This window comes from Mastigoproctus giganteus, chromosome 9 (genome assembly GCF_048544385.1).
Source record: "Mastigoproctus giganteus isolate SK-2022 chromosome 9, ASM4854438v1, whole genome shotgun sequence".
Lineage (NCBI taxonomy): Eukaryota > Metazoa > Arthropoda > Arachnida > Uropygi > Thelyphonidae > Mastigoproctus > Mastigoproctus giganteus.
This window is the reverse complement of record NC_143583.1, coordinates 114,425,842-114,452,996: the sequence shown is the minus strand read 5'-3', so window position 1 is coordinate 114,452,996 and position 27,155 is coordinate 114,425,842. Positions and strand designations below refer to the sequence as shown.

At 39.0% G+C, this 27,155-nt stretch overlaps 1 protein-coding gene across 3 annotated transcripts in view; it reads right to left on the bottom strand.

The window, feature by feature from the left end:
• The window catches only part of MBD-like (methyl-CpG-binding domain protein 2), a 131,047-nt gene extending 106,881 nt beyond the window's left edge, over positions 1-24,166 (bottom strand). For all 3 annotated transcript variants that reach the window (XR_016547382.1, XR_016547383.1, XM_090381188.1), the window contains exons 1-2: positions 23,866-24,166; positions 16,804-17,101 (exon numbers count right to left, since the gene is read on the bottom strand). Coding sequence is in view for 1 of the 3 variants with exons in the window: in XM_090381188.1 (XP_090237314.1) it covers positions 16,804-17,101; positions 23,866-23,960 (393 nt within the window). In the remaining 2 variants the exon portion in view is untranslated. The remainder of the gene's footprint in view (positions 1-16,803; positions 17,102-23,865) is intronic.
• Between the last annotated feature and the right edge of the window lie 2,989 nt (positions 24,167-27,155).

Below are 27,155 nucleotides of genomic sequence, written 5' to 3'. Positions count from 1 at the left end.
ATATATATATATATATATATACTACCATTAAATATTGACAGGGGAAAATATACAGTTTTTGCCATACTACTGGCTTATGTTTTATTTTATTTAATTAAAAAAAAAAAAAAAAAAAAAATGCACTTTATGAATGAAGTAAATGCGTGTCTCTCCTACCCCTTCGCCTGGTGGGTTCCCGCTGCCAGCTTGACCGTCTTACCGGATTCAACACTACATGGACATGACAACCAATGGAAGAAGTTGTAATGCCAAACATGAACCATCACCGACAAAGACATACTGCGGCTTTGCTGCCACCACGCCATTTGGCGATCTGAACTGAGTACTCTAACCTGGTTGGGATACCTACTCTATCGTCCCTATTCTTCTATCTGTTTCCCCCCAGTCTTCAATCTCCCCCCATCACTAAACCAGCCGAGTACACCCCTTAACAATGCCACCGAATTCTGATCAACGTCTAAATATTTCTATCGCTTTCATGTAAATCTCTTTTGGCCAAATTCTAGTGTACATCGTCCCCTTTTTTTAGGCTTGCCACTGAAATCCTTGGAAATTAGGTGGTGGAGCCTGCCAGAGTACTTAAATGATATACTAGGTGCCTGACCAGTCTCCTCGTGGCAAAGTGTGGGCAACGGTGGGTCGCAACAGCTAAATGGTCAGAAAAACAACAAAACATAATGCTACACAACAGACCACTCCCCACACACTTTTTAAATCTCTGGCCTCTACAGAGTTCTGTATCACTCACAAAGAATACAATGCAGAGATGGGGAAAACCCCTGATGCCGTCAGACAACTAACACTATTATCTTTCATCTAGCGTATAGCCTGACACGTCTAAATTTAATAACATCAAAATTTTGTCGAACCTATTAGGCCTTTTAACATATCTCTCTAGGGTTCAACCCCAACCAGTGATTTCCTAACAGCAATCCCATTAAGCATTAATGTCAAACGCATGAATTTTTTTTTAAGGTCCTAGCCACTGAAATCCCAGGAAACTAGGTGTCAGGATCTGCCAGAGCAACTTGCTGTGATACTGGACACACCCGGCTAGCCTCCACATGGCGAGGTATGGGTAACGTTGGGCCCCACTAGGGGCCTGGCGGCCAATAAATCGGAAAAACAATGGGCACAACACATCACACTGCACACACGTGGCCCACACACTTTCAAGTCTCTGGCTTGACAGTGTACTATTCTCGATACAATGAACACATGCGGAGATGGGAAAAATCCCAGGTGCTGTCTGACACGAACATACGTTATACTTTATACCCATTGTAGGCGCTGTCGCCGGTGAACCATGGTTAGCATGGGCACTTGGACCAGCCTGCGGCTACACAGCCCCAATTTCAGCAGGGTTCGATGTACTATGTGTGACACATTACTCCAATTACCAGCATTCCAATTACTGGCTAGTTGCACCACAGTCACCCTTCTGTTGCCACTTACCATCCAGGAGAGCTTTCGCTCACCTTGAGCACTGATGAACCATGATTGCGCAACACCTCACGGGTTTTCCCTTCTCGGACCACTTTTGGTAGGTACTAACCACAGATGACCGTGAGCACCACACCAGCTGTGCTGTTTTGGATATGCTCTGACCCAGTTACCCGGCCATTACAATTTGGCCTTTGTCAGACTCGCTTAAGTCTGCTGCCTTTCACATCTGAAGAACAAGAGTAACACTGATTAATGGAGCTCAGTATCAGGTGTTTTTTATGTAGTGTCCCGATCTATGCATGCACCGTAGTTCACCTGCAGTCGCTTCGATTTGTATAAAGACTCGCTGGTCATAATGCTTTGGCTCATTGGTGTATGTTAAGTGCTTACTGTCTTCACCATGTCTGTCCATATGTAATAACTGGGACCCTACTAGATAGAGTTACATAAAATTTTATATTTAGATCTTTTAGAAATATTTGTCAAGCCATTCCAAATTACATTAAAACTGGACAAATAGCAATTATTATTTCCTTGTCCATCTATCTGTATGTAATAACTTGATTCCCAGTGGATCGATTTTCATGAAATTTTATATTTGGCTCTTTTAGGATAAGTTTCCAAGCCTTCCCAGATTTTATTAAAATCAGACTAATAGAAATTCAGCAATTATTATTATTATTATTTTTTATACTTATTGCATAGGTTGTATATTGTATACATACCATATAGTCTAGCTGGAGCACGGATATTATTTTTGTTGATATGTGCTGATTGGAGGAATGAATGGGCAACTGCACAAAAACCAAATGTTCTCAGTTTGTTCATGATTTTTATCAATCCCCCCCCCCCCCATAAATCATGAATTACACTGGTCAACAGATAAAATAGAAATGTTTCGGTAATAAAATTTGTCAATTTCAAATAACATTAATGCTAAATATGAATATGGTAGTTAAAATGGACTATTAGCTCTAGTTTTAATCACTTTCTGAGTGTTTTTGCCTTGATTTTTTTGGGAAATTTTGCCTTGAGGTATAGTTTGTGGTAACACAGCAGTCATTGGTACTGAGTCACACTATTTCCTGTCTAGATGCATCAGTCAGTCTGAGCTAAGTATCTGTCCATGTTATGTGTTGTTTTCAACTGAGCAAAAACTTAAAATTTAGCATAGCCCCATAAGTATATAAATTTTTAAGTAATAAGTAAGTAATTTTTTTTGTTTGTGGTGAAGTGACATTTGCATCACAGAAACATGCCATTACTCCGACAATAAAAAACAAAAAGCATACAACCATCATTTTGGATGAAAGGCACCAAGACAAAAGTTGGGTGCCTCATATTTGCTGCAATACTTATGCTTCTCATCTCCACAGCTAGTTAAATCACAAAGACCATTCGATGCCCTTCGCAGTGCCTATGATATGGAGAGAGCCTTCAGATCATACAATGGACTGTTATTTGTGTATGGTACCACCTCTTCAGCAGGGGATTTCCAAGAAGAAAAAGTGGACTTTAAGCTACCCAAAAATACCATCTGCTATTTGACCGGTACCCCGTGGAGAAGGACTTCCCGTTCATAAGCCACCAGCTGAATATGTTTTAGAATCTGATGAAGAGTCGAGTGATGGCTGAAATAAATCACCCGAACCCTCTACAGCAACAGATACTGATTTTATTTTCAATTTCCCAACTGCAGAGCCACACAAAATTATGCAAAATGAATTAAATGATCTGATCATGATTTACCAAAAAATAAAGCAGAACTTTTAGGCTGCAATAGTGAAATCTTCAAGATAATGTTAAAGTGTCTGTACACCAGTGTTGCCAAAAGGATTAAACCCAGTTTTTTAAAATGGAAAATAACTTTCGTGCTTGCTCTGACATCAATGGTTTAATGGACTCACTTAATATTAAACATAACCCTCAAGACTGACTCTTCACAGATTCTTCTAAATTGTGTTTAAAAGCAGTGCAACTACATAATGGCAACACACTACTGTGAATTTCAAAAAGCCATGCAGTTCATATGAAAGAATCATATAACATGAAGCTTCTTATTCAAGTCCACCAACTACAAGGAGTACCAATGACAGATTTGCAGTAACTTAAAAGTTATTGCCATCTTATTAGGAAGGCAGCAGCAGGGAAACAAAATTTTGCTGTTTTCTTTGTCAATTATGGGAAGTAGAACATGGTCTTCTCATTACAAGTAAAGACTGGCCTTCAAGGCAATCACTTGATACAGGGATAAAAAAATGTCCATTACAGCCACTAGTTGAGCCAAGCAAAATCCTGTTACCTCTCCTACACATAAAATTGGGCCTTATGACACAATTTGTTAAGGCCATGGATCAAGATGGACCAGCTTTCAAATACTCAAGGAAAAATTTCCAAGGCTTAGTGAGGCCAAAATAAAGGAAGGCATCTTCACTGGCCCAGATACCTGCTCATACAAATCTTCTCAAGGACGAACACTTAGACCAGATCTGCCATGGTTGCTTTCAAACTTGTAGCAACAAACTTTCTGGGAAACAGGAAAGCAGATAACTATAAATAGCTTGTGAGAAACCTTCTCTCATCATACCATAAATCAGGCTGCAACATGTCATTAAGAATACACTTTCTTTACTCCCATTTGGATTTTTTCCCCAGACAACTGTGGCACATAAAGTGATAAGTGCGGCGAGAAATTCCATCAGAAAATCTTGGCAATGCAGAAGCGATACCAAGGCAAATAGAATTCTGCAATGCTAGCTGACCATTGCTGGACTGTGACAAGATATATCCCAGTTGTGGGGTACAAATGACAGGTGAAGAAGAAGGGTAAAATGTGAATCAAGTGATTTTATGTATTTTGCTGATCAATGTGATTTTAATATTTTTTTAAATAGCTAAAAATGTATCAATTCTTAATATTTTAAACTGTTTTGTAAAGTTTTTTTATAATATAACATGTTTTTCAATATAGTAGTAATAATAGTGGCATGTGATGCAAGAAAGCAAGCGTATGAGCTTATGTAGCATCAGCCAAAAAAAAAAAAAATTTTTCACAACCATTCCCTCTAAAAGTTTGTCCAGTTCCTCCTTGAATTTATTTAAGCTATCAACTTCCACAACAAAAGATGGAAGTTTGTTCCAGCAATTAACCACTTGCTGGCTAAAGGTAAATTTCCGTACATCTATTCTACAACTGTCTTTCCTCAATTTGAATTTATGCCCCCTTAGGTTCGTAATCTGAGCAAGTGAAAGAATCCCATCAGAATTCAGCATGCTCAAACCTATTCAAGGCTTTATACACCTCAATCAGATCACCTCACAGGTGTCTAATCTCCAGCCGCTGCAATTTGCAGAACTTAAGCCTCTCTTGGTAAGAGGATCTCTTTATTCCCCTCACCACTCTTGTTGCCCTTCTCTGTACATGCTCAAGCAAATCTATATCTTTCCTAAAATGAAGACTCCAGACCTGTACGCAGTACTCAAGGCGTGGCCCGACAAAGGGATAATCATCGTTGCCTTATACAAAGGGATAATCACCTTTTCCCTGCTAGCAAAATTCCTGTATATCATTGACAAAACCTCATGACCTGCTCTTGCACCTGTCTGCACTGCTCAGGAAACTTCATAACTGGCTGCACAATTACTCCCAGGTCTTTTTCATTTTCTACCATTCTAAGTGTAGTACCACGCAGTTGGTACGTTCCTCTGGGGTTACTTCTACCCATATGCAGTATTTTGCATTTGTCAATTGCCACTTCAGTTGCCACTTCTCAGCCCATCTGCCCAAATTTTCTAGATCCTGTTTCAGTAGCACACTTCCATTACTGTCATTAACAACCCTGCCAACCTTTGTATCATCTGCAAACTTCGACACTAAGCCTGATATACCTTCATCAATATAAGATATATTAAGAGTACAGTGGATATTCTTTATTTATCCCATTTTAGGCCTAAATAGTGTATTTGCATAGCAGGTATTTTCAAAACTTTAGCAAAATAATTTTTTTAATGCTGATTTCTCATCTCCACACATCAAAACAATACAGAAAAAAATACTTTCATCAAAGAAACAAAAAAAATTGAAAAATTTTTGATCAGTGTTATTACTATTTGGTAATACACTTGAAACATAATGCACTTGAAATATAATACAGGCAGTCCTTGCTTTGCACGGTAGTGTGGGACCGTAAAAATAACTGTGTAAGCTGAAACCGTGCAAAGTGATCTTAATAATCAATGGGAAAAATTATGATTGTTCCATAACCTTTAAAAAATTTTTTCAAAACATTAGAAACTCTCTTACTGTCGGTCATAAATGTATAGGGAAATGAAAAAAATAGTAAAACTAATATTTATTTAGTACAGTCAGTCCTCGTATAGCACGATAGTTGTGTTCCTAGAAACCGTGCAATGCAAAATCGTGCAATATAAACAACAGGCCCTAGGGGAAAAATAGGGTTAGATGCCGACCACCCAAGATTGAACACACATTTGTAACCAAAACATTACCAAACACAATAATTAAAATCGTAATAAAATACTTACGTATTTTATTACGACTATTACATAATAAAATATTGCTAATGCTTTTGCTTCTATCGTAAGCAAACTTGTTTTTTGTTTGATTTTCTATAAAAACAGATGACAGCCGTTCCATCTCTTCCAATTCTTTGTGTCTTAATCTAATGGATTTTAATTACACTTTGAGTTGTTCCTGCTATGAAAGTTGTTTTTATTTTCTTTGCATTCTTTGTAATTCTCGGCGTTGCATCATTTAGGCCTGTAACACATGCAATATCACATGGTCTTTCGTTTCACTCAAAGCGTTTCACGATTTCATATTTTTTCTCTATCGACAGAGGCGGACTGGCCATAAGCCTTACCGGGGAAACCCCGGTGGGCTAGTGGTCGGTGTAATTTTGGCCATAAACCACAGTATGAGGCCACTATAAATTTTCCTGGGTAAGAATTTTTGACCCAGTCCGCCTCTGTTTATTGATACAGTATTGCTTTTCTTTTTCTCTGAATCTGCAGTGTCTTCACCTGGATGCTTCCTTTTCACACCTTTTAATTAAGTAATTTACTCATTTTTAGGGAATAAAGCACAATTACAAAACGAGGAGGCACGCTTGATACACATAAACAAAGCTGCGCGCGCGTGTAGCAACTGAATAAACAACACCATAAAGGCAGAGATACACTATTAACACCTCACATTTTACTAAAGCACATTTCTAGGGCTTACTACCATAAAACAATAAAAACAATTTCCAGTTGCATTTCTGCTAGTGGAATCTGCTAGAAACTCGTAATAAACTTGATCTAATTACATTTATGATTATATCGATTTCTGGAATTGTGTTGGTTTTTACGTTATTATGGTGAAATGTGTTTCTCCTTCACTGATATAAAAAACAAATACATTTTCAGAATCTTCTCTTCATTCCTATCATATTGCGTTCAGTTGGGGTGATTCTGCGTTCGACTGCCATTTCTTGTAAACACAAAGGCAAATCGTGCATAAGCGAATTCGGTTCGTGTTATATAAGATATCGTTCCCCTATTTATAAATCGTGTATGATCGAATTCGTGTAATGTAAACACGTGTTATACGAGGACTGACTGTACGCTGTAATTTAAAACAATAGAAATATTCAGAATTAAAGTGTTTCATTTCTTTGTAAAAAAGTAATTTGAGCAGTGCTTTGCCTTCTTCTCGGCATCTAACTTGCGATACGGAGAGAGAGCATCTTTTTTATGCCTTGGCGAATTGTCATACTCCTTGCTAAGTTTGGATCAGCTTCCATCATTTTATCCTTTGTGCTTTCAATGTCGTGAAATATCTCTGAGAGTTCCTTTAATGTGAAGTTTTTTGCCGGCATCACTTCCTCTGGGTTACCTTCATCCTTTTCGTCTCAACCACTTACCTTATTTATGTTGATAAGTTCATCTTCACTAAGTTCCTCTTGCTTCATACCTAGAGTCACTCGAACGGTCGAAGTGTCAATATTCTCACGGTAAGCTATTTCTTCTATAACTACATTTACGTCTGATTCGAATCCTGCAAAGTTATTTGCACAGCATGGTAAAGTTTCAAAAGCATGCAATTGAATTAGCATTAGCAGAGGCATATAATGCAAGAAAGCAAGCTTATTCAGCATCAGCCAAAAAAAAAAAAAAAAAACACACCACTCCCATTTCACCCCTCCGTTCGCTCGAAATACCTGTCCAGTTGAGCCTTAAATTTGTTTAGGCTATCAACTTCAACAATAAGTGATGGAAGTCGGTTCCACCAACCAACCACCCGCTGGCCAAAGGCAAATTTCCGCACATCTATCCGACATCCGTCCTTCCTCAATTTGAATTTATGCCCTCTGAGCTGATTATTCTGAGCAAGATGAAGAATCCCATTGGCATTGAGCATGCTCAAACCATTAAAAGCCTTATACACCTCTATCAGATCACCTCGCCGGTGCCTAGTCTCCAGACTCTGTAATTTGCAAAACTTAAGCCTTTCTTCGTAAGAGCAACCCTTTGTTCCATTCACTAATCTTGTTGCCCTTCTCTGTACCCGTTCCAGCAGCTCTACATCCTTCTTGAAATGAGGCCTCCAGACCTGTATACAGTACTCAAGATGTGGCCTAACCATTGCCTTACACAAGGGAATAATCACCTCCTTATCCCTGCTAGAAAAATTCCTGTATATCATTGACAAGACACCATGAGCTACTCTTGCAGCTCGTCTGCACTGCTCAGAGAACGTCATATCTGCCTGCACAATTACCCCCAGGTCCTTTTCATTCTCCACCACTGTCAGTGTAGTACCGCAGAGTTGATACGTTGCTCTGGGGTTACTGTTTCCCATATGTAGTACTTTACATTTGTCAATGTTAAACTTCATTTGCCACCTCTCAGCCCATCTGTTCAACCTTTCCAGATCTTGTTGCAGCAGCATAGCGTCAGTAGTGTCCTTAACAACCCTTCCAACCTTTGTATCATCTGCAAACTTGGACATTAAACTTGATATCCCATCATCAATATCATTCATAAACACCGAAAACAACAACGGACCCAACACTGAACCCTGAGGAACTCCACTAATAACATCAGTCCACGTTGAGCAGTGTCCATTGATTACCACTCTCTGTCTTCTGCCACTCAACCATCCCCTTATCCATAGCGGCAATTTGCCTTCAATGCCACACTGCTCCAATTTGTGCAGCAGTCTTCCATGTGCAACAGTATCAAAAGCCTTTCTAAGATCCAAATATATAATATCAAAGTTATTCCCTGCATCCAGTTCTTTTGTGACTACATCATAGTATCCAATCAAATTGGTCAGGCAAGACCTGCCCTTAACAAAACCATGCTGCGTCTGAGCTATAACCGAATTCTTGTCTAGATGATCCTGCAGTGCTTCTTTAACCAGTGCCTCCATTAATTTACCTGGAACAGAAGTTAAACTAACAGGTCTATAATTACTTGTGTCAGCCTCCTTTGTGAATTGGGTTTACATTTGCACATCTCGAGTCTATGGGTACCTCCCCTGAGTCCAAAGAAGCTCTCATAATTATGGCTAGGGGTTTGCTTACTTCCTTTGCTGCCTCCTTTAATATAACTGGATAGATCCCATCCACCCCAGGTGCCTTTTTTATGTTTATCCTCAACAATCTCTCCTCCACTTTCCTCTCAGTTATTACAAAATCATCCAGCTCACTGCCAATGTTTACTTTACCTACATCATTCTCCTTCCTGAATAACTCCTCATGCGTGAATGTAGATGCAAAATACTCGTTTAGATTGTCAGCCAACTGAGCAGGATCCTCAACTGTTGAACCATCAATATCCAGTGGACCAATCTGATTCATCCCTTTCCTTCTTGAGTTTAAATAGGTAAAGAACTCTTTTCTGTTTTTCTTTGCATCCTTTGCCAAGGATTTTTCGTAGTCTGCCTTTGCCTGCCTAATCTCCTTTGTGACTTGGTTACAGACCAACTTATATCTATCATAGGCTTCCATGTCACCCATTAATTTTTATGTATCCCATGCATTTTTCTTCTCTGCCACATGTCTCATTAGTTCATCTGACAACCATTTAGGCCTAAACCTTGAACAATATTTCTTAGTTGGTATGTAAAGCCTGGTAGCCTCCAAGATTAGTTCCTTGAATGCTTCCTATTTTGAGTTTGCTGTTGGTAACATCATCAGTTGGTCTCACTGTATAGAATTTAAATACTGTCTCAGTCCATCGTAGTCGCCTTTACGAAAGCAATAACCCTTCCCTTTACCCCTAATGGTAGTTACCCCTTTGAGTAAATCCCACTTCAGCACACTGTGATCACTGCCACCTAGTGGTTCATTTATCTGCAGATTCTTAATGCATGAAGAATCACTGCTGATAATCAGATCAAGAGTATTGCTCCCTCTTGTTGCCTCACGAACATGCTGATGTAGAAAACAATCATCCAATAAATCCACAAAAGCCTTGCTAGTGTGCGAGTGACCAACCCACAAATTCCAGTCAATATCTGGGAAATTAAAATCCCCCATTATAAGACTCTCTGATTTACTGGGCCACTCTATTTCCCTGTACAATATATTATTATACTCATCAGAGTCATTAGGCCTATAGCACACTCCTACTCTCAATCAATTTTGATTTCCCTATGCTTATGTCACACCAAACTGACTCGACACTGCCCTGTCCATCGATGTCAACTGGCTTCACTTCCTTGGACTTTATGTGTTTCTTAACTAATAGCATAACCCCTCCTGTCCTGTCTATCCTTTCTATACACATTGTATTCCCCAAATTCCAGTTCCGCATTCCCTATATCTGTGTGACACCACGTCTCTGATATCCCAACAATATCTGCCTTTGATGTTTTGAGCAATACCTCAAATTCATCAAATTTATTTACCAAACTCCTAGCATTGGTGTACACGCAGGTATACATGCACCTGTTTCTATTCTTGGCTACCCTAACACAACCCATGTGTTTACTTGTACCACAATGAATCCCAGCAGTCTCTGAAATATCCTGCATCTTGTTTTTCAGGCTTCTGCTCATTTCAATAGAAGCAGTGCAAGAATCACTTCCACCTCTGCCAGTGGCTACTGTTAATCTATTAGTCCTTGTATCCCCCCCCAACTAGCAGTTTTCCGACCCACCTAACTCTGCCTCGACAGCATCAGCAAAAATTCTTGCACCCTTTCTATTTAAGTGTATCCCATCCCTGTAGAAGCAATCTCTCCTGTTAACAAGTACAGTCCAGGCTGAAAAAAATTCTACCCCTTGAGCCTTGCACAATCCCTCCAGGGCCGAATATCGTGTCTGGGCAGAATTGCAGACACTTTCAAATTCAACCCTAATTCACGGCTTTTTTTCAACAGTGACCTGTACTTGCTAAGTAATTCCGCTGGTCTCCTACTCTTAATATCATTAGTGCCAACGTGTACAACTATATCACCTTTTGTGCCCTTAAAAGATGATATCTGCTCTACAACGTCATCAACCTTTGCCCCTGGCAGACATACCCTGGTCCTATTCCACCTATCCTTTTTACAAAGCATGTTTCCCGCTTCCCTGACAATAGAGTCACCAACAACTACTAGTTCCTGTGGGACCAGCGCATTCTGCCTAGGGGGCTGCCTCTGTGTTGCCTGATGACTAAGTGCAAGCTCTGGCGTTGATGTGGGTGGCTGAGAGCTGGATGGGTCCCTCAATTTATTTCCTTCGAGGGCATCCACCCTGTCCTTCAAGCTCTCATAAAGGCCCATAACAACGCTGAGTTGTCGTCTGATTTCCTTGCATCCTTACATTGTGCACATACAAAGACATCCCCCTTGGCAGTATCATGTCCCGTACCCGACTGCTCTGCAAACATCAAGCAAACAGTGCATTTTAAAAGACTGTGATTCAGAGGGCAACTGCCCCCCCTCAGTTCTCCCCTGAACCACAGCACTCCCATTAGCTTTAGCCTTTTGCTTTGCTGCTCTGGTCTGAGTCATGATTCCGATTTAGTTCAATAAAATTTCAAACAAAATTAAATCCTTAAGTTATATCCCAAAACAGTTATAACGCTATATTTATTTTTTCGGTATCTAGTGTTTTCTACGAGTTCCCTTTATATAACTTCCGTATCACGTGTACCACTATAGTTATGTATTAATTATTTGTTACGATTAAGTCGTTATATATATATATATATATATATATATATATACAGTGAAACTTCCCTTTAACGGACAGCCATGGGGAACGAAAATGTGTCCGCTAACAAGAAGTCTGAGGGAGAAAAAAAAAAAAAAAAGAAAAGAAAAATCGTTAAACGTTTAATGTAAAATTAAATTAAAATAGATACAGATTTTGAACAATGTTTTTGTAAATAATATACATACAATTGTGCTATGCATATTATGACTTTATCTTAAGGGCGCCTCCGTAGCCAGGTGGGAAGGGGCAGCAGTGCGTAACACATGCTTCTTGATTAGACCGGGGTTCGAGCCCGTCACCACTAAATACGGAGGATGTGGAAAGGTCAGGGAATGACCATCGCAGAGCAATATGGCCTTAGTTGCTAATGCTCCTAAAAACCAAATAACAAACTTTATCTTAAGGAAAATACACTTATTTTCTTATTTATCTTATTTACTATCTTAAGAAAAATAATCACTTATTTTCTTCTGCACCTTCTTCCGGCTGATAATTTTGTTTTCAACATTTGTTTGGAGTGAAGAAACCATCGAAAGTCCTTCAGTATCTTCTTCAGCGGCGAAAAACATTTTTAAACGATTGATTTGTATGAGCGCTTCTATTTTCATCGATGGTTCGTCGTTAATAGGTTCTTCGACAGAATGACCTCCTTCCATTTCTTCATCCTCATGAGAAACTTCTTGAAAAATATCGATGATAATGTCGTTGATATCTAGAGCACCATCTTCTGTAGCGAGGTTCGAGTCTATATCTTTGTAGCCAGGGTCACTTGTAGCTGAAGTATCGTACATTATCAATAGATGTTGAAGTTCTTGGTGCTCCACATTGCTGTTCACAACTTATTTTTGCGTTTGAGAAGCCAGGCTTTACAAAACAGTTCACGACAGTTTGTTTTCTAATTGCGTTTACTGAAGAGGAAATCCATTGAATCGCATCTAGGATGCTGAGCTTCTTTGCAAGGTCACTCACACATGTTACATCGTTCATGTTTGCAATGAGATGTCTTAAAACACGTTTTCTGTAGTGAAGTTTAAAATTTTTTATTATCCCTTGATCCAAGGGCTGACACTCTGCAGATGTGTTTGGTGGCAGAAAAACGATTTGAATGTTGGACAATTCAATGTGCGGGTGAGATGCAGCATTATCCATGAAAAGAATAATTTTTCTGTTTTGACGAATCATGTTTTGGTTAAAGTGACTTATCCATTCGCTCATGATATCTCGTGTCATCCATGCTTTTTTATTAGACTTCCAGTCAACATTCAACTTTATGCCCCTGAAACAACGAGAATTTTGTTGTTTTCCTATAACAAGAGGTTGTTCAAAGTCTCCCAGCATATTTGTACACAATAGCACAGTCAAGCGTTCCTTAGAAATTTTTCCGCCCTGGCACTTTTCGTTTTTTAGACTTATTGTTTTTTCAGGAAGAGCTTTAAAAAACAACCCTGTTTCGTCACAGTTGTAAATACCCTTAGCTTCAAAATCACGACATAAATCTTCCGATTTGACGGTCCACTCTGTTACAACCCCAGTATCAACAGATCCACCTTCACCACTTACAGTTTTCCAAGAAATTTTATGCCGAGTTTTGAACTTGTCTAGCCATCCCACAGAAGCTTTGAGCTCGTTTACTCCCATAGATTTCGCAACCTCCAAAGCCTTTCCCCTAATAATAGGCCCATTAATGGGAATTTTTTTAGCACGTGCGCGAGAAAACCACTCATACGTAACATTGTCAATTTGAAGTCCAACAGTTTTCAGGAATGATTTTTGAACCTGATCATTTACGTGTTGTCAAAATTGTTTGAGCAGTTCATTTTTTTTCTTTAGGATGTCGCTTACCTGCGTCTTCCCGATTTTGAATTTTGCAGCGAGATTGCGAACGCTATTTTTTTGCCGATCATACGCATTAATGAGTTCGACTTTATCTTTTAAAGTTAAATGTTTACGAGAAGACATTGTGCACTTCACACGACACTGAACGAAACTGAAAAGACGAAAGGCAGACCATATTCCTCCCCCCCCTGCACACACCGAATTCATCAGAAGTTTTACACGTGCCTTAAAATTCTTGAAAAAGGGTTTAGAGCCGCGACGTAAACCTTGATAAAATTCAGAGAATTGGAAATAGAAAATAAACACACGATTGAGGCAATATGTGGAAGAAACGTTCCTAGAAAAATGGCCGTGAGATCGCCCGCTGTCCGTTATGGGGAGATCAAATTAAGTGCTAATCTAAACGAAACAGTGCAGATTGCCTGTCCGCGTCCGTTACAGAGAATGTCCGCTAGACAGAAGCTGCAAACACGTTAAAACCAATGGAGGTGAGTTGGGGAATTTGAAAATGTCCGTTGTAGAGAGATGTCCGTTAACGAGAGGTGTCCGTTAGGAGAAGTTTCACTGTGTATATATATATATATATATATAGAGTTAAAAGTACAATTTAATTGACAATAAAGTTTATCAAGATTAATAGATTTACTGATTAATTGACTATATTATATTATGCACTATAGTACACTAAGCTTATGCTATCGTGTAAAAATGGCGGGAATTCACGAACGGTACTTCTACGGACTCGTAAGTATTGATTAGCTTCCAAATCTCGCTATCTCAATTTAGAATAAACTAAGGATCCTGACTAGGTCTATAATCTACTTATAGAAGATAATTTAATATAACAATTGGTTAATAAATCGACTAAATTTGGTTAAAAAAAAAGACCTCTCGTTCAATTTGTAACACGTGGATTTGATACCGTTACTGATACTAAGTAATACCTACAAAATCTGTCTAAGTTAAACTTTAAACTAAGTATCGTAACTAGGAATATAAAGCTACTCTAGAAATAAGTTAATATGACAATTTAAGCTAATAAATCAGAAAATAAATCAGGAAAAACTTCTCTGTTCCAAGAGCGTCAAAGAGCTTCGTCTTTGACGCTCTTGGAACATTTTCAATTGAATGCTTTATGTCATATTTCTTCAAAAACTCAGCTAAAGAAATTGCATGATCTCCAGTTGTAGCATCAATAGCCTGTCCGAAAGTCCAACTAAGATAATAAGCTTTAAAAATTGAAATAATTCCTTGGTCCATTGGTTGGATTAATGAAGTTGTATTTGGTGGTAAAAAGCAAATTTTCACATTTTCATTCGAGTTCCCAAGAGAATCAGGGTGACATTATGCAACAGTAGTAGTGCTTTAAAAGGTAAATTATTTTGCCTACAGTATCTCTCTATCACTAGACAAAAATACAATTGAAACCAATCTTGAAACAATGTTATTATAACCCACGACCTTTTATATGCACACAAAATGACTGGGATTCTCAGACCGATAGATAAGCATAGGTTTTAATTTAAAGTCACCCTCTCTGTTGCCTCCTAATAAAAGAGTTACTCTATCTTTAACTCCTTTATGGCCACTTCTTTCGTCTTTTGTTGCATAAATACGTCTTTCCTATGTCTTTCGTTGCATAAATTCTTGATGGCAATGTACTCATCTTGATGGGGTTGCCTTCCAAAAAAGACCTGTCTCATCAACATTAAATATTTGACCATCATCATCATAACCACTTGCTTTAACTAATCCTTGGAATCTGGGTGCAAATTTCATAGCAGCATCCTTATCTGTGCTAGCAGCCTCACCAAATAGCTTAAAATTAATCAGTTCATGCCTACTTCTGAAACGATGAAACCAGCCTTTACTGGCAGTAAAAGGTTCTTTAGTCTCTGTGTAATTACCGTTTTCTTTCAATGCGGCAACTAACTCCAATGCTTTGGCCTGAATGCTAGCCAAACTGATTGGGATTTTTTTTTATTAGTCTTCAATCCAAAGTAGAAGTAAACACTCCATTTCAACCATAAGCGGCTTTTTGTTCCTTGTGCAATTTAAACTAAAAGATGTTGAAGAGACTTTACCTTGTTTTTTATATTCATTGGAATTTTTCAATATGGTTAGTACGGTAGCTTCATGGAGGCCTAGGTCTCGTCCTATCTTCGCTTTGCTGTTGCCATTTTCAACTCTTCTAATCGCATCCAATTTTGCTTCCAGCGTTATCACTTTTTGTTTCTTTGCTGCACTTTCATCTTTGTTGGCCAATTCCCTCTTTCGATTATTCATTTTTGTAAAATGTCGGTGGGTTTATCACGGGGAGACAAGGAGGCAACACAACTATATGCTTTGATCTGTGCGTGAACTGAATAACAGATGCATAGTGACCAATCACCATCAGATTTTGAAAGAAGTGACGTGATTGGCAACTAATCATGATGCGCATCTGTTATTTAGTGATTTGTGGACTGAATAGCTAGCAACGAAGTTTGTACTTGATGCAATTACTCACAGTTAATATACCGTGGTAATTGAAATTTTAACCATGTTGTTGGGGGGACTGGTGTTATTTAACTAAATCGTGGTAACTGAAATTCATGCATATCAGAACTGTGCAAAGCAAGGACTGCCTGTACATACATTAATTAACTTGTTTCTTTATCCTTTATTGAAAGAATTAAAAGAATAAAGATTGCATCGTACTTCTAAAATTATATATTTTTAAAGATAAATAATTTTAATTTGCTTTTGAAGTTTTTGCTTGATCATTATTATGAGAAAGAAAAAAAATGTTCAGGAAAGCAACTCTCTTCCCTATCAGTTTGAAAACCTTTTTAGGAAGGACATTGATCTGTTGGAATCGGTACACAAAATGGTGTTTTCACAAAAAAAACCAACTTGAGTTGTGTAAACTTGACCTAGTTACCTGCATGCAGACCTGATTCAGGTGTTTAAGACTTTAAAAGGGTTGGGTAAACCAAATGTTCATTCTCGTTCTCTCTCTCTCTCTCTCTCTCAAAAAAAGATGATGTAGAAATGATGTGCAAATGCCTCCAAAGACTAAGATTGTTGAAATTTATTTCTACCTAGTACTGTGGAGAAAATAAGTTTAAATAAATTTAAACGAGGATTGGACAATCTGTTAGCAGGGATAGATATATAAAATGTGGATAAATTTCTTTTTGGCCAATGCATATTCACTTGCTCTCTTGAATAATTTTTTAATACTAAAAGGAAACATGCATTTTTCCATTTCAGCAATTATTAATTAAACATACACTGTACTGTTGTCAGAAATATTGCCATACCTGTTTGGGTTTCTCTTGAGGCCCATGTTTAAAATCAGTACGAACTTTGCTTTCTTGAGATTTCACTACTGTAACTGGCTGTTTGAAAATGGATGCTGTTTGTCTGATGGGAGGAACAAGAGATGCATCATTTCTCATTCCTCTACTATAATCAAACTGTGTACCTCGTTGGCGTTTACTTTTTCTTAACAGCATAGAATTTATCTTTCCTGTACGAAAGTCAAATGTGCTCAAGTCCACACTATCCCCCAGGTATCTAGCCAGCTGAGGCTTACTACGAAACCTCTTTCCAGAGGGGCTGAAAATATTTATATCAGTAAATTAAATTTTACAATACATACCAAAATTTACAAAATTATATAATATACTGTTTAACCCAGAATATAAAATACCATACACAAGACAATAACACCAATTTAGCAATACACTTACATAACAATGGGACAAGAATTAGAAGATTAAAAAAATACATAACACCATTCACTATATTAAATAGCACAAGTATCTTAATGAAAGATACTACTATACATAGAGGATAGAAATAGGTGATGCAAAATTTGAATATAGTCAGTACAATGTGTACAGGGGGACAGACAGGATGGAGGGATTATGATCTTGGTTAAGAATCACATAGAATCTTCTAAGGCAATGTGCTCATCTGATGTGGGTAGCCAGTGCAATGTTGGGCCAGTTTGGTGTGGCATACGTGCTGAGAAAACAAAGAGAGTAGGAGTGTTATAGGCCAAAAAGACTGTATTGAGTATAATGAACAGCTATACAGACAGAGTGGACTAGCAAATCAGAATGTCTTATAACAGGTAATTTTTTAACTTTCCACATATTGAAAGGGATCAGGATTTATTGGATGACTGCTTTCTACAGTAGCATATTAGAAAAGCAACAAAAGAAAGCAATACTCTTATTCTGATTATTAGCAGTGATTCCTTGTGCATCAAGAACCTCCAGATAAAGGAATCACTAGATGGCAGAGATCACAATATATTCGTATGGGATCTACTTAAAGATATAACTACAATCAAGGATAAAGGGAAGGGATTTTGCTTTGGTATAGTGACTATAATGGTCTTAGACAGTTCTAAATTCTTTTCAATAAGACCAACTGATGATGTTGCAAACTGCAAATTCTAAATAGAACGTATTAAGGTAAGTAATCATAAAAACTACTAAGAATTTCATACCAACAAAAATATGCTTTTTAGACCTAAGTGGATGTCAGATGAACTGATAACACCAATAGCAAAGAATTAAAATGCATGGAATGATATATCAGGATCATAGTACCCTATAGTTAGTACAAACTAGTCTACAATCAAATTTAGGCAAGCTAAGATGGATTATGAGAAGTCTTTGGCTAAGAATTAAGTGAATTCTTTGCTTATGTTAACATTATAAGGGAAGTAAAGAATCACATAAATCCACTGGGTATGAATGTATTCTACTAATGATCCTGTACAGGTTACTGATAAATTGAATGTGTTCTGCATCCTAATTCATATATAAAGTTTTTAAAGATGGAGATACCAGAAATATACTTAATTCTAACATGGAAGAAATTATTGATATGGCAACTGGGGACAATAGAATCTATCCAATAACATTAAAGGCAGCAGCAAGAGGTAAGCAAACCTTTAGCCATAATTAAGTGAACATCCTAGGATTCAGGGGACATTCTTAAAGACTGAAGATGTGCAAATGCTTCTCCAATTTACAAAAGAGTGAAGTGAGCAATTACAGTCCTGTAAGCTTGACTTCTGTCCTAGAAATAATCAGTGGTTAAAAAAGTAATACCGGATAATCTTATGGATATATATACACAGTAATACACAATAGGATAAAGTAATATGGATATTGTGGCATGGATTTCTTAATAAAACAGGCCTACGTGCTCTGGATTCATAATGCGAAAATTTATTTTTATTTTTGTTACACAGAGCATTAAAACTACGATAAATAAATTAGCTTTCGGCTGGGTGGCAGCCTTCATCAGATTAAAATACTTTGAATGGCAGTTGGAATAGAGATGCACTGCCAGGATGGTGCGTGAGGCACGTGGTTAATTGTTTGTTGATGTTTGTGGCTGTGACGTATGGTGGTGACGTGGCCAGCGTTTGTCTATGGACAGAATTACTGCTTCTGTGATGGGGTTAAGTTGACAACCACTGTTCCTGTTCAACGAGGTATCCGAGCATTTTATATTTAACGATTCCAACCAGGTGCGCCTTAGGTAATGGTGGGACCTGTCCCAAAACCACGACATCGCGGTGTGGGTCGATGTCGTGGTGGGTTGTCCAGACATGCTCGGCAATAGCTGAGTGTTCCAGATCTGCCAAGCGTATCGCCCTTTTATGTTCTGAGAGGCGTTTCTCGAGTTGACGTCCAGTCTCTCCAAAGTAGCAGCTCGTGCAGTCACGGCAAGAGATGCGATAGACCAAACCACTCTGTAGAAGGGTGGGGACAGGTGTTTTTATGTTGGAAAGGAGAGAACGCAGTTTCTTGCCTGGGAGTTGGATGCACTTTATCCCATGCGATCTTAGGATTCTACCGATCTGCTGTGACAGGTTGGGGTAGTATGGGATGAACCTCTAACTCCTCCATCACGATGGAGGAGTTAGAGGGACGTGCATTTACACACGCACCTGATCACATCGCCTTTTGGTGTCGCTATGTAGACGATGTGTTCGTAGTGATCCCTAGAGACTCAGGTCAGCGACTCCTAACCCACCTCAACTCACTGTCGCCCTTCATAAAATTCACGATTGAGCTGGAGTCGAACAACTCTATACCATACCTAGATACACTTGTCCGGTGCGAAGACACATGCTTGAAGACGACAGTTTATCGCAAGCCTATGTGTGCTGGCCAATTTACCAACTTCCAGTCAGCACACGCACGGGGCCACCTCCTCTCAACCGCCCGAACCTTGCTCACTCACGCCTGGACACACTCCAGCTCTGCAGATGAAAGGCGCAAAGAGATCACCAGAGTCAAAGTAGACCTTACGAGGTGTGGCTACCCCATCGACGTCCTTAACAGGTGTGATCTACAAGCACGCGACAACGTGACGACCAACAGCAACGCCAACAGTGACGAGTCATCCACGAGGGCATTCATCCCATACTACCCCAACCTGTCACAGCAGATCGGTAGAATCCTAAGATCGCATGGGATAAAGTGCATCCAACTCCCAGGCAAGAAACTGCGTTCTCTCCTTTCCAACATAAAAACACCTGTCCCTACCCTTCTACAGAGTGGTTTGGTCTATCGCATCTCTTGCCGTGACTGCACGAGCTGCTACTTTGGAGAGACTGGACGTCGACTCGAGAAACGCCTCTCAGAACATAAAAGGGCGATCCGCTTGGCAGATCTGGAACACTCAGCTATTGCCGAGCATGTCTGGACAACCCACCACGACATCGACCCACACCGCGATGTCGTGGTTGTGGACAGGTCCCACCATTACCTAAGGCGCACCTGGTTGGAATCGTTAAATATAAAATGCTCGGATACCTCGTTGAACAGGAACAGTGGTTGTCAACTTAACCCCATCACAGAAGCAGTAATTCTGTCCATAGACAAACGCTGGCCACGTCACCACCATACGTCACAGCCACAAACATCAACAAACAATTAACCACGTGCCTCACGCACCATCCTGGCAGTGCATCTCTATTCCAACTGCCATTCAAAGTATTTTAATCTGATGAAGGCTGCCACCCAGCCGAAAGCTAATTTATTTATCGTAGTTTTAATGCTCTGTGTAACAAAAATAAAAATAAATTTTCGCATGGATTTCTTAAGGGAAGATGATCAATCTGATTAACTATTTAGGTAGCTAATCAGATTACTAATTAGGCAGTCACAAAGAAACTGGATGCAAAAAAATAATTCTGACAGATTTCAGTAAAGCTGGGACAAAAGAGGCATTATATGTCTCTACTAATACATAAGTTTATACTAATATAAGCTTACATAGCATTAGAGGGGAAAGTCCTTCAATTGAATGAAATAAAAAATTAATCCATACTGGGTAAAATAAAAATGAATCACATTTATAAACAGAGGGGAAAATATAACAAAAAAAACTGACTACTTCTACATAATTTTGGTAGCAAGGATAGATTTTTAAATCACTAATCAATATTGAAGGGTGCAACTGAAAATTTTCACCTAGGGTGCCAAGAAATTTTGGACCAGCCCTGTTTATGGAAAACATTACAAAAGAGCCTCAAAAAATACATGACCCAAACCTCACAATGTGTATATGACTGGCTGTGTCTGCTTGAAAGAAAACCACCAAATTCATTCAACTGTTTTAAAGGCAACCAAATAAATTAACAATTTTCACAAGCTCTTGCCCATTACTATTTCCATACCATCTGCTATAATGAGCTAATGGAATTTGTTCAAATACATTAACATGCAAGAGGGAAAGTAAGTAACAAACAAAAGCAGCTCTGTAAATACAAAATTAACAACTGCAAGACTTTGGCAAAAGATGGTGGTAACACAATGGAAGCATTCTAGTTCACCCTTAATGAAGTTTAAGGCTGAACTAGGTCGAACTGGAACTATGATATACAGGAATTTTGCTAGCTGGGATAAGGAGGTGATTATTCCATTGTATAAGGGAATGGTCAGGCCACATCTTGAGTACTGTATAGAGGTCTGGAGGCCTCATTCAGGAAGGATGAGGAGCAGCTGGAACAAGTACAGAGAAGAGCAACGAGATTGGTAATGGAACAAAGGGATGCTCTTACCAGTTCTAAAATTGCAGCATCTGGAGACTAGGCACCTGCAAAGTGATCTGATTGAGGTGTTTACGGTTTTGAATGGATTGAGCAAACTCAATGCTGATGGGATTCTTCCTCTTGCTCAAACCACATGAGGGGGGTACAAATTCAAATTGAAGAAGTATGGTTGCAGAATAGATGTGCAGAAGTTTGCCTTTAGCCAATGGGTGGTTGATTGGTGGAACAAACTTCCATCTGTTGTGGAAGTTGATAATTTAAATAAATTCAAGGAAGAGCTAGACAAACTAATGGAGGGAATAAAGAGGTAAAATGGGAGGTGTCCTGCTTTTTGGTGCTGTATAAGAGATACTGATGATGTATAAGCTTGCTTTTTTGCATCATTTGCTACTGCTATATCATTACAGGGAGAGGTGTGAGTAGTTGCTTTCTGGGGTTCTCACAGTGATCTTCATATGCACTTTCAAAAGCCAGATGATACAGTGAATGCTGCACCATATTCAACATTGATAGAAATTCTGAAGGTCAATTTGAGAAAAATTAGCTAGGCCACTGAGACATGGAGGACTATATTACATGACACATAATATGACATGCATTTCAAGAGATCACTAATGATTTGAGATGAGAAATGCATGATCAGCTTTCCTTTAACCATGGATGGTCACACGCCCCCCCCCCCACCTAATTTTAGTGCTGAAATTCTGTGAATATCAGAATGGCTATTACAGCCATTACTGATATTCACAGAATTTTGTCTAACTCCATAGAACTACTTAAATAAAACATCCACCCATTCTGGAAAGCCATTTACACTTCTGCCTATCACATATTGACTTCTACACTAGAAATTTCCATTTGTATGGCTTGCATTCGTGTTTTTTTTTTTTTTTTTTTTTTTTTTTTTTTTTCTCTAATAAAGCTGAGGTTGAAAATAAAGTTACCAAGGCAGCTGATCTTTAGAATATCCCTCTCCGGACTGCCTCAGTCCAGTGGTGGATTATGTATTTGAGGGGCCCAAGGCACAAAGTTTGAGGATCCACCTAAAATTTTTAAATATTGACATTTAAATGGATAAATACAAGGCATGAATTTTTATTTAAACTTTTTATTTCTATAAGAAAAATAGAACAAAAATTACAAGTAAACATAAGTATCTAATCTGTGCCAACGTGTACGTGTTATTGCCTGTACACAAATGCTTCATGCAATTTGCCACTTGCCTGTGAGCGATATACATTATGTGTGCACAGCTCTAACACTGTGATCACTGTGTCGTTTTCAATTTTCGTATAAATAAAACCTTTGTATGATTTAAAGCTTTAAAATGAAACAATAGCATTTTTTTTGTCGGTTTGGGCCCCCCCACGGGCATGTGGGGTCCGATGCCTACGTCTGTGCAATAATCCACCACTGCCTAGTCCAGTGGTTTTCAACCGGGGTGCCACAACAACATTCTTGGGGTGCCATGTAATCTGGGTTTAAGTTACTTAAAGTTTTTATTATTTTTTTTAAATTTGTATATTTATTTCATTATAAAAAGGTGTACAGCATCCATTGTACCGTATCTTTTTAATTTTGTGGTGATCTATAAATGATTTTTATTTAGTATCTCTATATAAAGAATAAAATTATTATATAGGTCGAAAACCACTGTGTTAGGTATTTCTTTTGGCCTACGGGTGCCGTGAAAAAATTATTGGGGCACTAAGGGCACCGTGAACCAAGAAAGCTTGGGAACCTCTGGCCTAGTCTTAGGGTGTTTATCCCACCTTCCCGCTGTTTTAAAATAGGAGTTCCCGATTTTAAAACGGCGGCGGGGGGGGGGGGCAACCTTACTAACACTAACCATAACGGGTTAGGCATGTCAATCACCGCCCTCTTCTCGCCGCTATTTTGGAAGGGGAACCCTTTTCTAAAGTTTAACAAAGGCCGCATATCGCTAGTTACCAGGCAACCAACGTCTTTTTACAAATTGGATTTTAAACCTTGATAAACGATGGGTTAAGTATATACATACTTGTTTTTGGTGATTATATTCAAAATTAAATACTGTGTTCGAGTTACTTTCCCTCCCCTTACTCTGTGACAACCCTCCACCATATATTAATATGCTAATAAAAGAATGAGTGTTTTCATCCCTGGAATCTCAATGCCGTCATTTCACTGGGGCAGATTCGCATAATGAAGTCCAACTCCTTTACGAGATAAATACGTCGATTCAAGGAAAGGAGTAAGCTGACAAAAAAAAAACAAGTCCGCCAACAGCGTACTTCGATGAACTACTACTTACCTGTAATAATAAACATCTATTTTTCCCGCCGAAAGCCCTGTCTTTCGAATAACCTCTTCGCGTTTCCATCCTTTTGGAAGAGCTGGACACTCCATTCTAAACAGTTCACTTAGTGTTGGTCAAAACTAATCTCTCTTTTCTTTTCCCCTCTCTCTATTATTTTTAAAACACTAATAGTATTGTAACAAACATTTTATATCTCCCTACAACCTTTAATCAAAAAAAAAAGTTAATATTTATCTACAAATAACATAACTCACTATTAACCAGAACTTATCCTTCTAATTGTCAATATTACCGGTGTACATGCTACCAACAGGGTTTGGAAAAAAATATCCCTTTTGCTCAACTAATATCCCTCCATTAAAAAGAGAGATATAGTGAGAGATAAAGAGTTATTAAGAAATATTGGGATCGTTGTTGTACGGTTTTAGGAGCATCAGCAACTTGGTCATATATATAATATACAGTATCTGTAAATGGCGTGTGTTCTATGGTCAATTTTCTGTTTGGTAGACAAGAAACCCGATTATCTGGGAGAAAAAACATGAATCCTCGTCTGACATCGACTAACTCAGCCAAGTTAGGAAATACTTAGCGTCATTGAAGGGATTCGAACGCAGGTTTTTTTTCACTCGTGAGGAACAAACCTGAACTGGAATGAGGAGGACGGTGATTATACCAATTATGCTACCCAGAAGGCCAAGAAATAATGGTAATAGAACTAAATATTCTTATAAGAGAATTTAGTTTTTCTACATTAAATTAGACCTAAATTATCTAATATTATAAAAACAATTTAATCCAACCAAAATTCTGGTAAAGTAAAGTAAGAATGGTGAACGGAAATTGAGATAGAAGAAATTTGGTGTTCAGAGAACAAGATCATACACAAAGGAACTCAATTCGCTGACCGTCGGACTATCTGGAGAAAAATAAGCTAAACCATAATTAATCTCTCATAAGTACAATTGTAAATCCGGCAATAATTCTTCAGCATGCTCAAACCATTCAAAGCTTTATACATTGCGATCAGATCACCTCGAAGGTGCCTAGTCTCCACATACTGTAATTTTCAAAAATTTAGCCTTTCTTCGTAAGAGCAACATTTTGTTCCATTCACTAATCTTGTTGCCCTTCTCTGTACTCATTCCAACAGCTCTACATCCTTCTTAAAATGAGGCCTCCAGACCTGTATCCAGTACTCAAGGTGTAACCTGACCATTGCGTTATACAAAGGGATAATCATCTCCTTAACATGCTAGAAAAATTCTTGTATATCATTGACAAGACACTATGAGCTACACTTGCAGACCGTCTGCGCTGCTCAGAAAACTTCATATCTGCTTGCACAATAACACCCAGGTCCTTTTCGTTCCCTACCACTGTCATGGTGGTACCACAGAGTTTATACGTTATTCTGGGGTTGCTGCTTCCCATATGTAGTACTTTGCATTTGTCAATGGTAAACTTCATTTGCCATCTCTCAGCCCATCTGCTCAACTTTTCTGGAACCTTTCGCAGCAGCGTACTGTCATTAGTGTCCTTAATAACCTTGCCAAACTTCGTATCGTCTGCAACCTTGGACGTTAAGCTTGATATCCCATCATCAATATCATTTATAAATACAGAAAACAACAATGGACCCAACACTGAACCCTGAGGGACTCCACTAATAACATTACTCCACGATAAACAGTGTCCATTGATTACCACTATCTGTCTTCTCCCACTCAATCATCCCTTTATCCATAGCAGCAATTTGCCTCTAATGCCACACTGCTCCAATTTATGCAGCAGTCTTCCGTGTGTAACAGTATCAAAAGCCTTTCTAAGATCCAAATATATGATAACAAAGTCATTCTCTGCATTCAATTCCTTTGTGACCTCATCATAGTATCCAATCAAATTGGTCAGGCAAGACTTTCCCTTAACAACTTCATGCTGTGTCCGGGCTATAACTGAACTCTTGTCTTGAGGATCCTGCAGAGTGCTTCTTTAACCAGTGCTTCCATTAGTTTTCCTGGAACAGAAAAACTAACAGGTCTATAATTACTTGTGTTGCCCTCTGATCCTCCTTTGTGAATTGCGGTAACATTTGCACATCTCCAATCCATGGGTACCTGCCCTGAATCGAAAGAAGCTCTTATAATTATGGCTAAGGGTTTGCTTACTTCCTTTACTGTCTCCTTTAATATAACTTGATAGATCCCATCCACCCGGGTGCCTTTTTTATGTTTATAAAAAAGGCTGTTCTGTGAAAAACGTTCTGTGATACACACACAGAGTACACAATGCGAAGATGGGGGAAACCAGTGGGGCTGTTAGACATCGAACACTTTACACATTTTGCTCACAGTCAGCTGTGGTTAGCACTTACCAAAAGTGGTCCGAGGAGGGGAAATCCAAGAACTGCGGGCAAGGAGTTGGACGACCACGGCTCATCGATGCTGGATGTGAGCGAATGCTCTCTTATATGGTATGGGGCAACAGAAGGGCGACTGTGGCGCAAATAGCCTGTAATCGGAATGCTCGTGACGAGACTAGTGTGCCACAACACACAGTACATCGAACCCTGCTATAAATGGGCTTGTGTGCTGCAGTCTGCTCCAAATGCCCATACTAACCACGGTTCACCGCGACAGCGCCTATTGTTGTTGTTGTGGTGGTGTTTTCTGGCGCAAGGGCTACTTAGGCCATATTGCGCCCAGCACCCACAATGGGCACGCAAGATAATGCCCAAAAAATAGGACCCAGACCACATGCAATCTGGAAGGATGACATCCAGATTTAACCCCCTATTAGTGTCCAACCTAGATGAGCCTCAACGGCCAGCATTTTAGGGCCTGCAAACTGATGGAGACGATATATGGTGCCACTCTCCCGCCGGGACAGCCTATTGGCGACCTAAATCCGCACTCTCTTGAGCGGCTCTTTCTTCCCGAACTCCTGGGAAGGGGGGGAAGGAGAGGCTTGTCTCTCCTCGCCTCCCCAATTTTCTCACTCTGGTGGGCACGGGCATGCTTCACTACCTGCAGGGGCCATCTATTCTGTCGGCCCTCTTTTTTTTCAAATTCTTCCCCCCCCCAGCATTCATTCCCCCAAACTTTTGTCTTGCACAGCGTTTAGTCTTACATTTCAAAATCAAAAGAGAACATCAAAATTCTTGCCCGAACCTATTTGGTTTTTAAAACTCACTTTCACCGCACAGCCCACGTCGCATACTATTAATACTAACTTGTTTTATGTGGTAGATGACTTTCATCAACCGGTGAAATACCACCACTTTG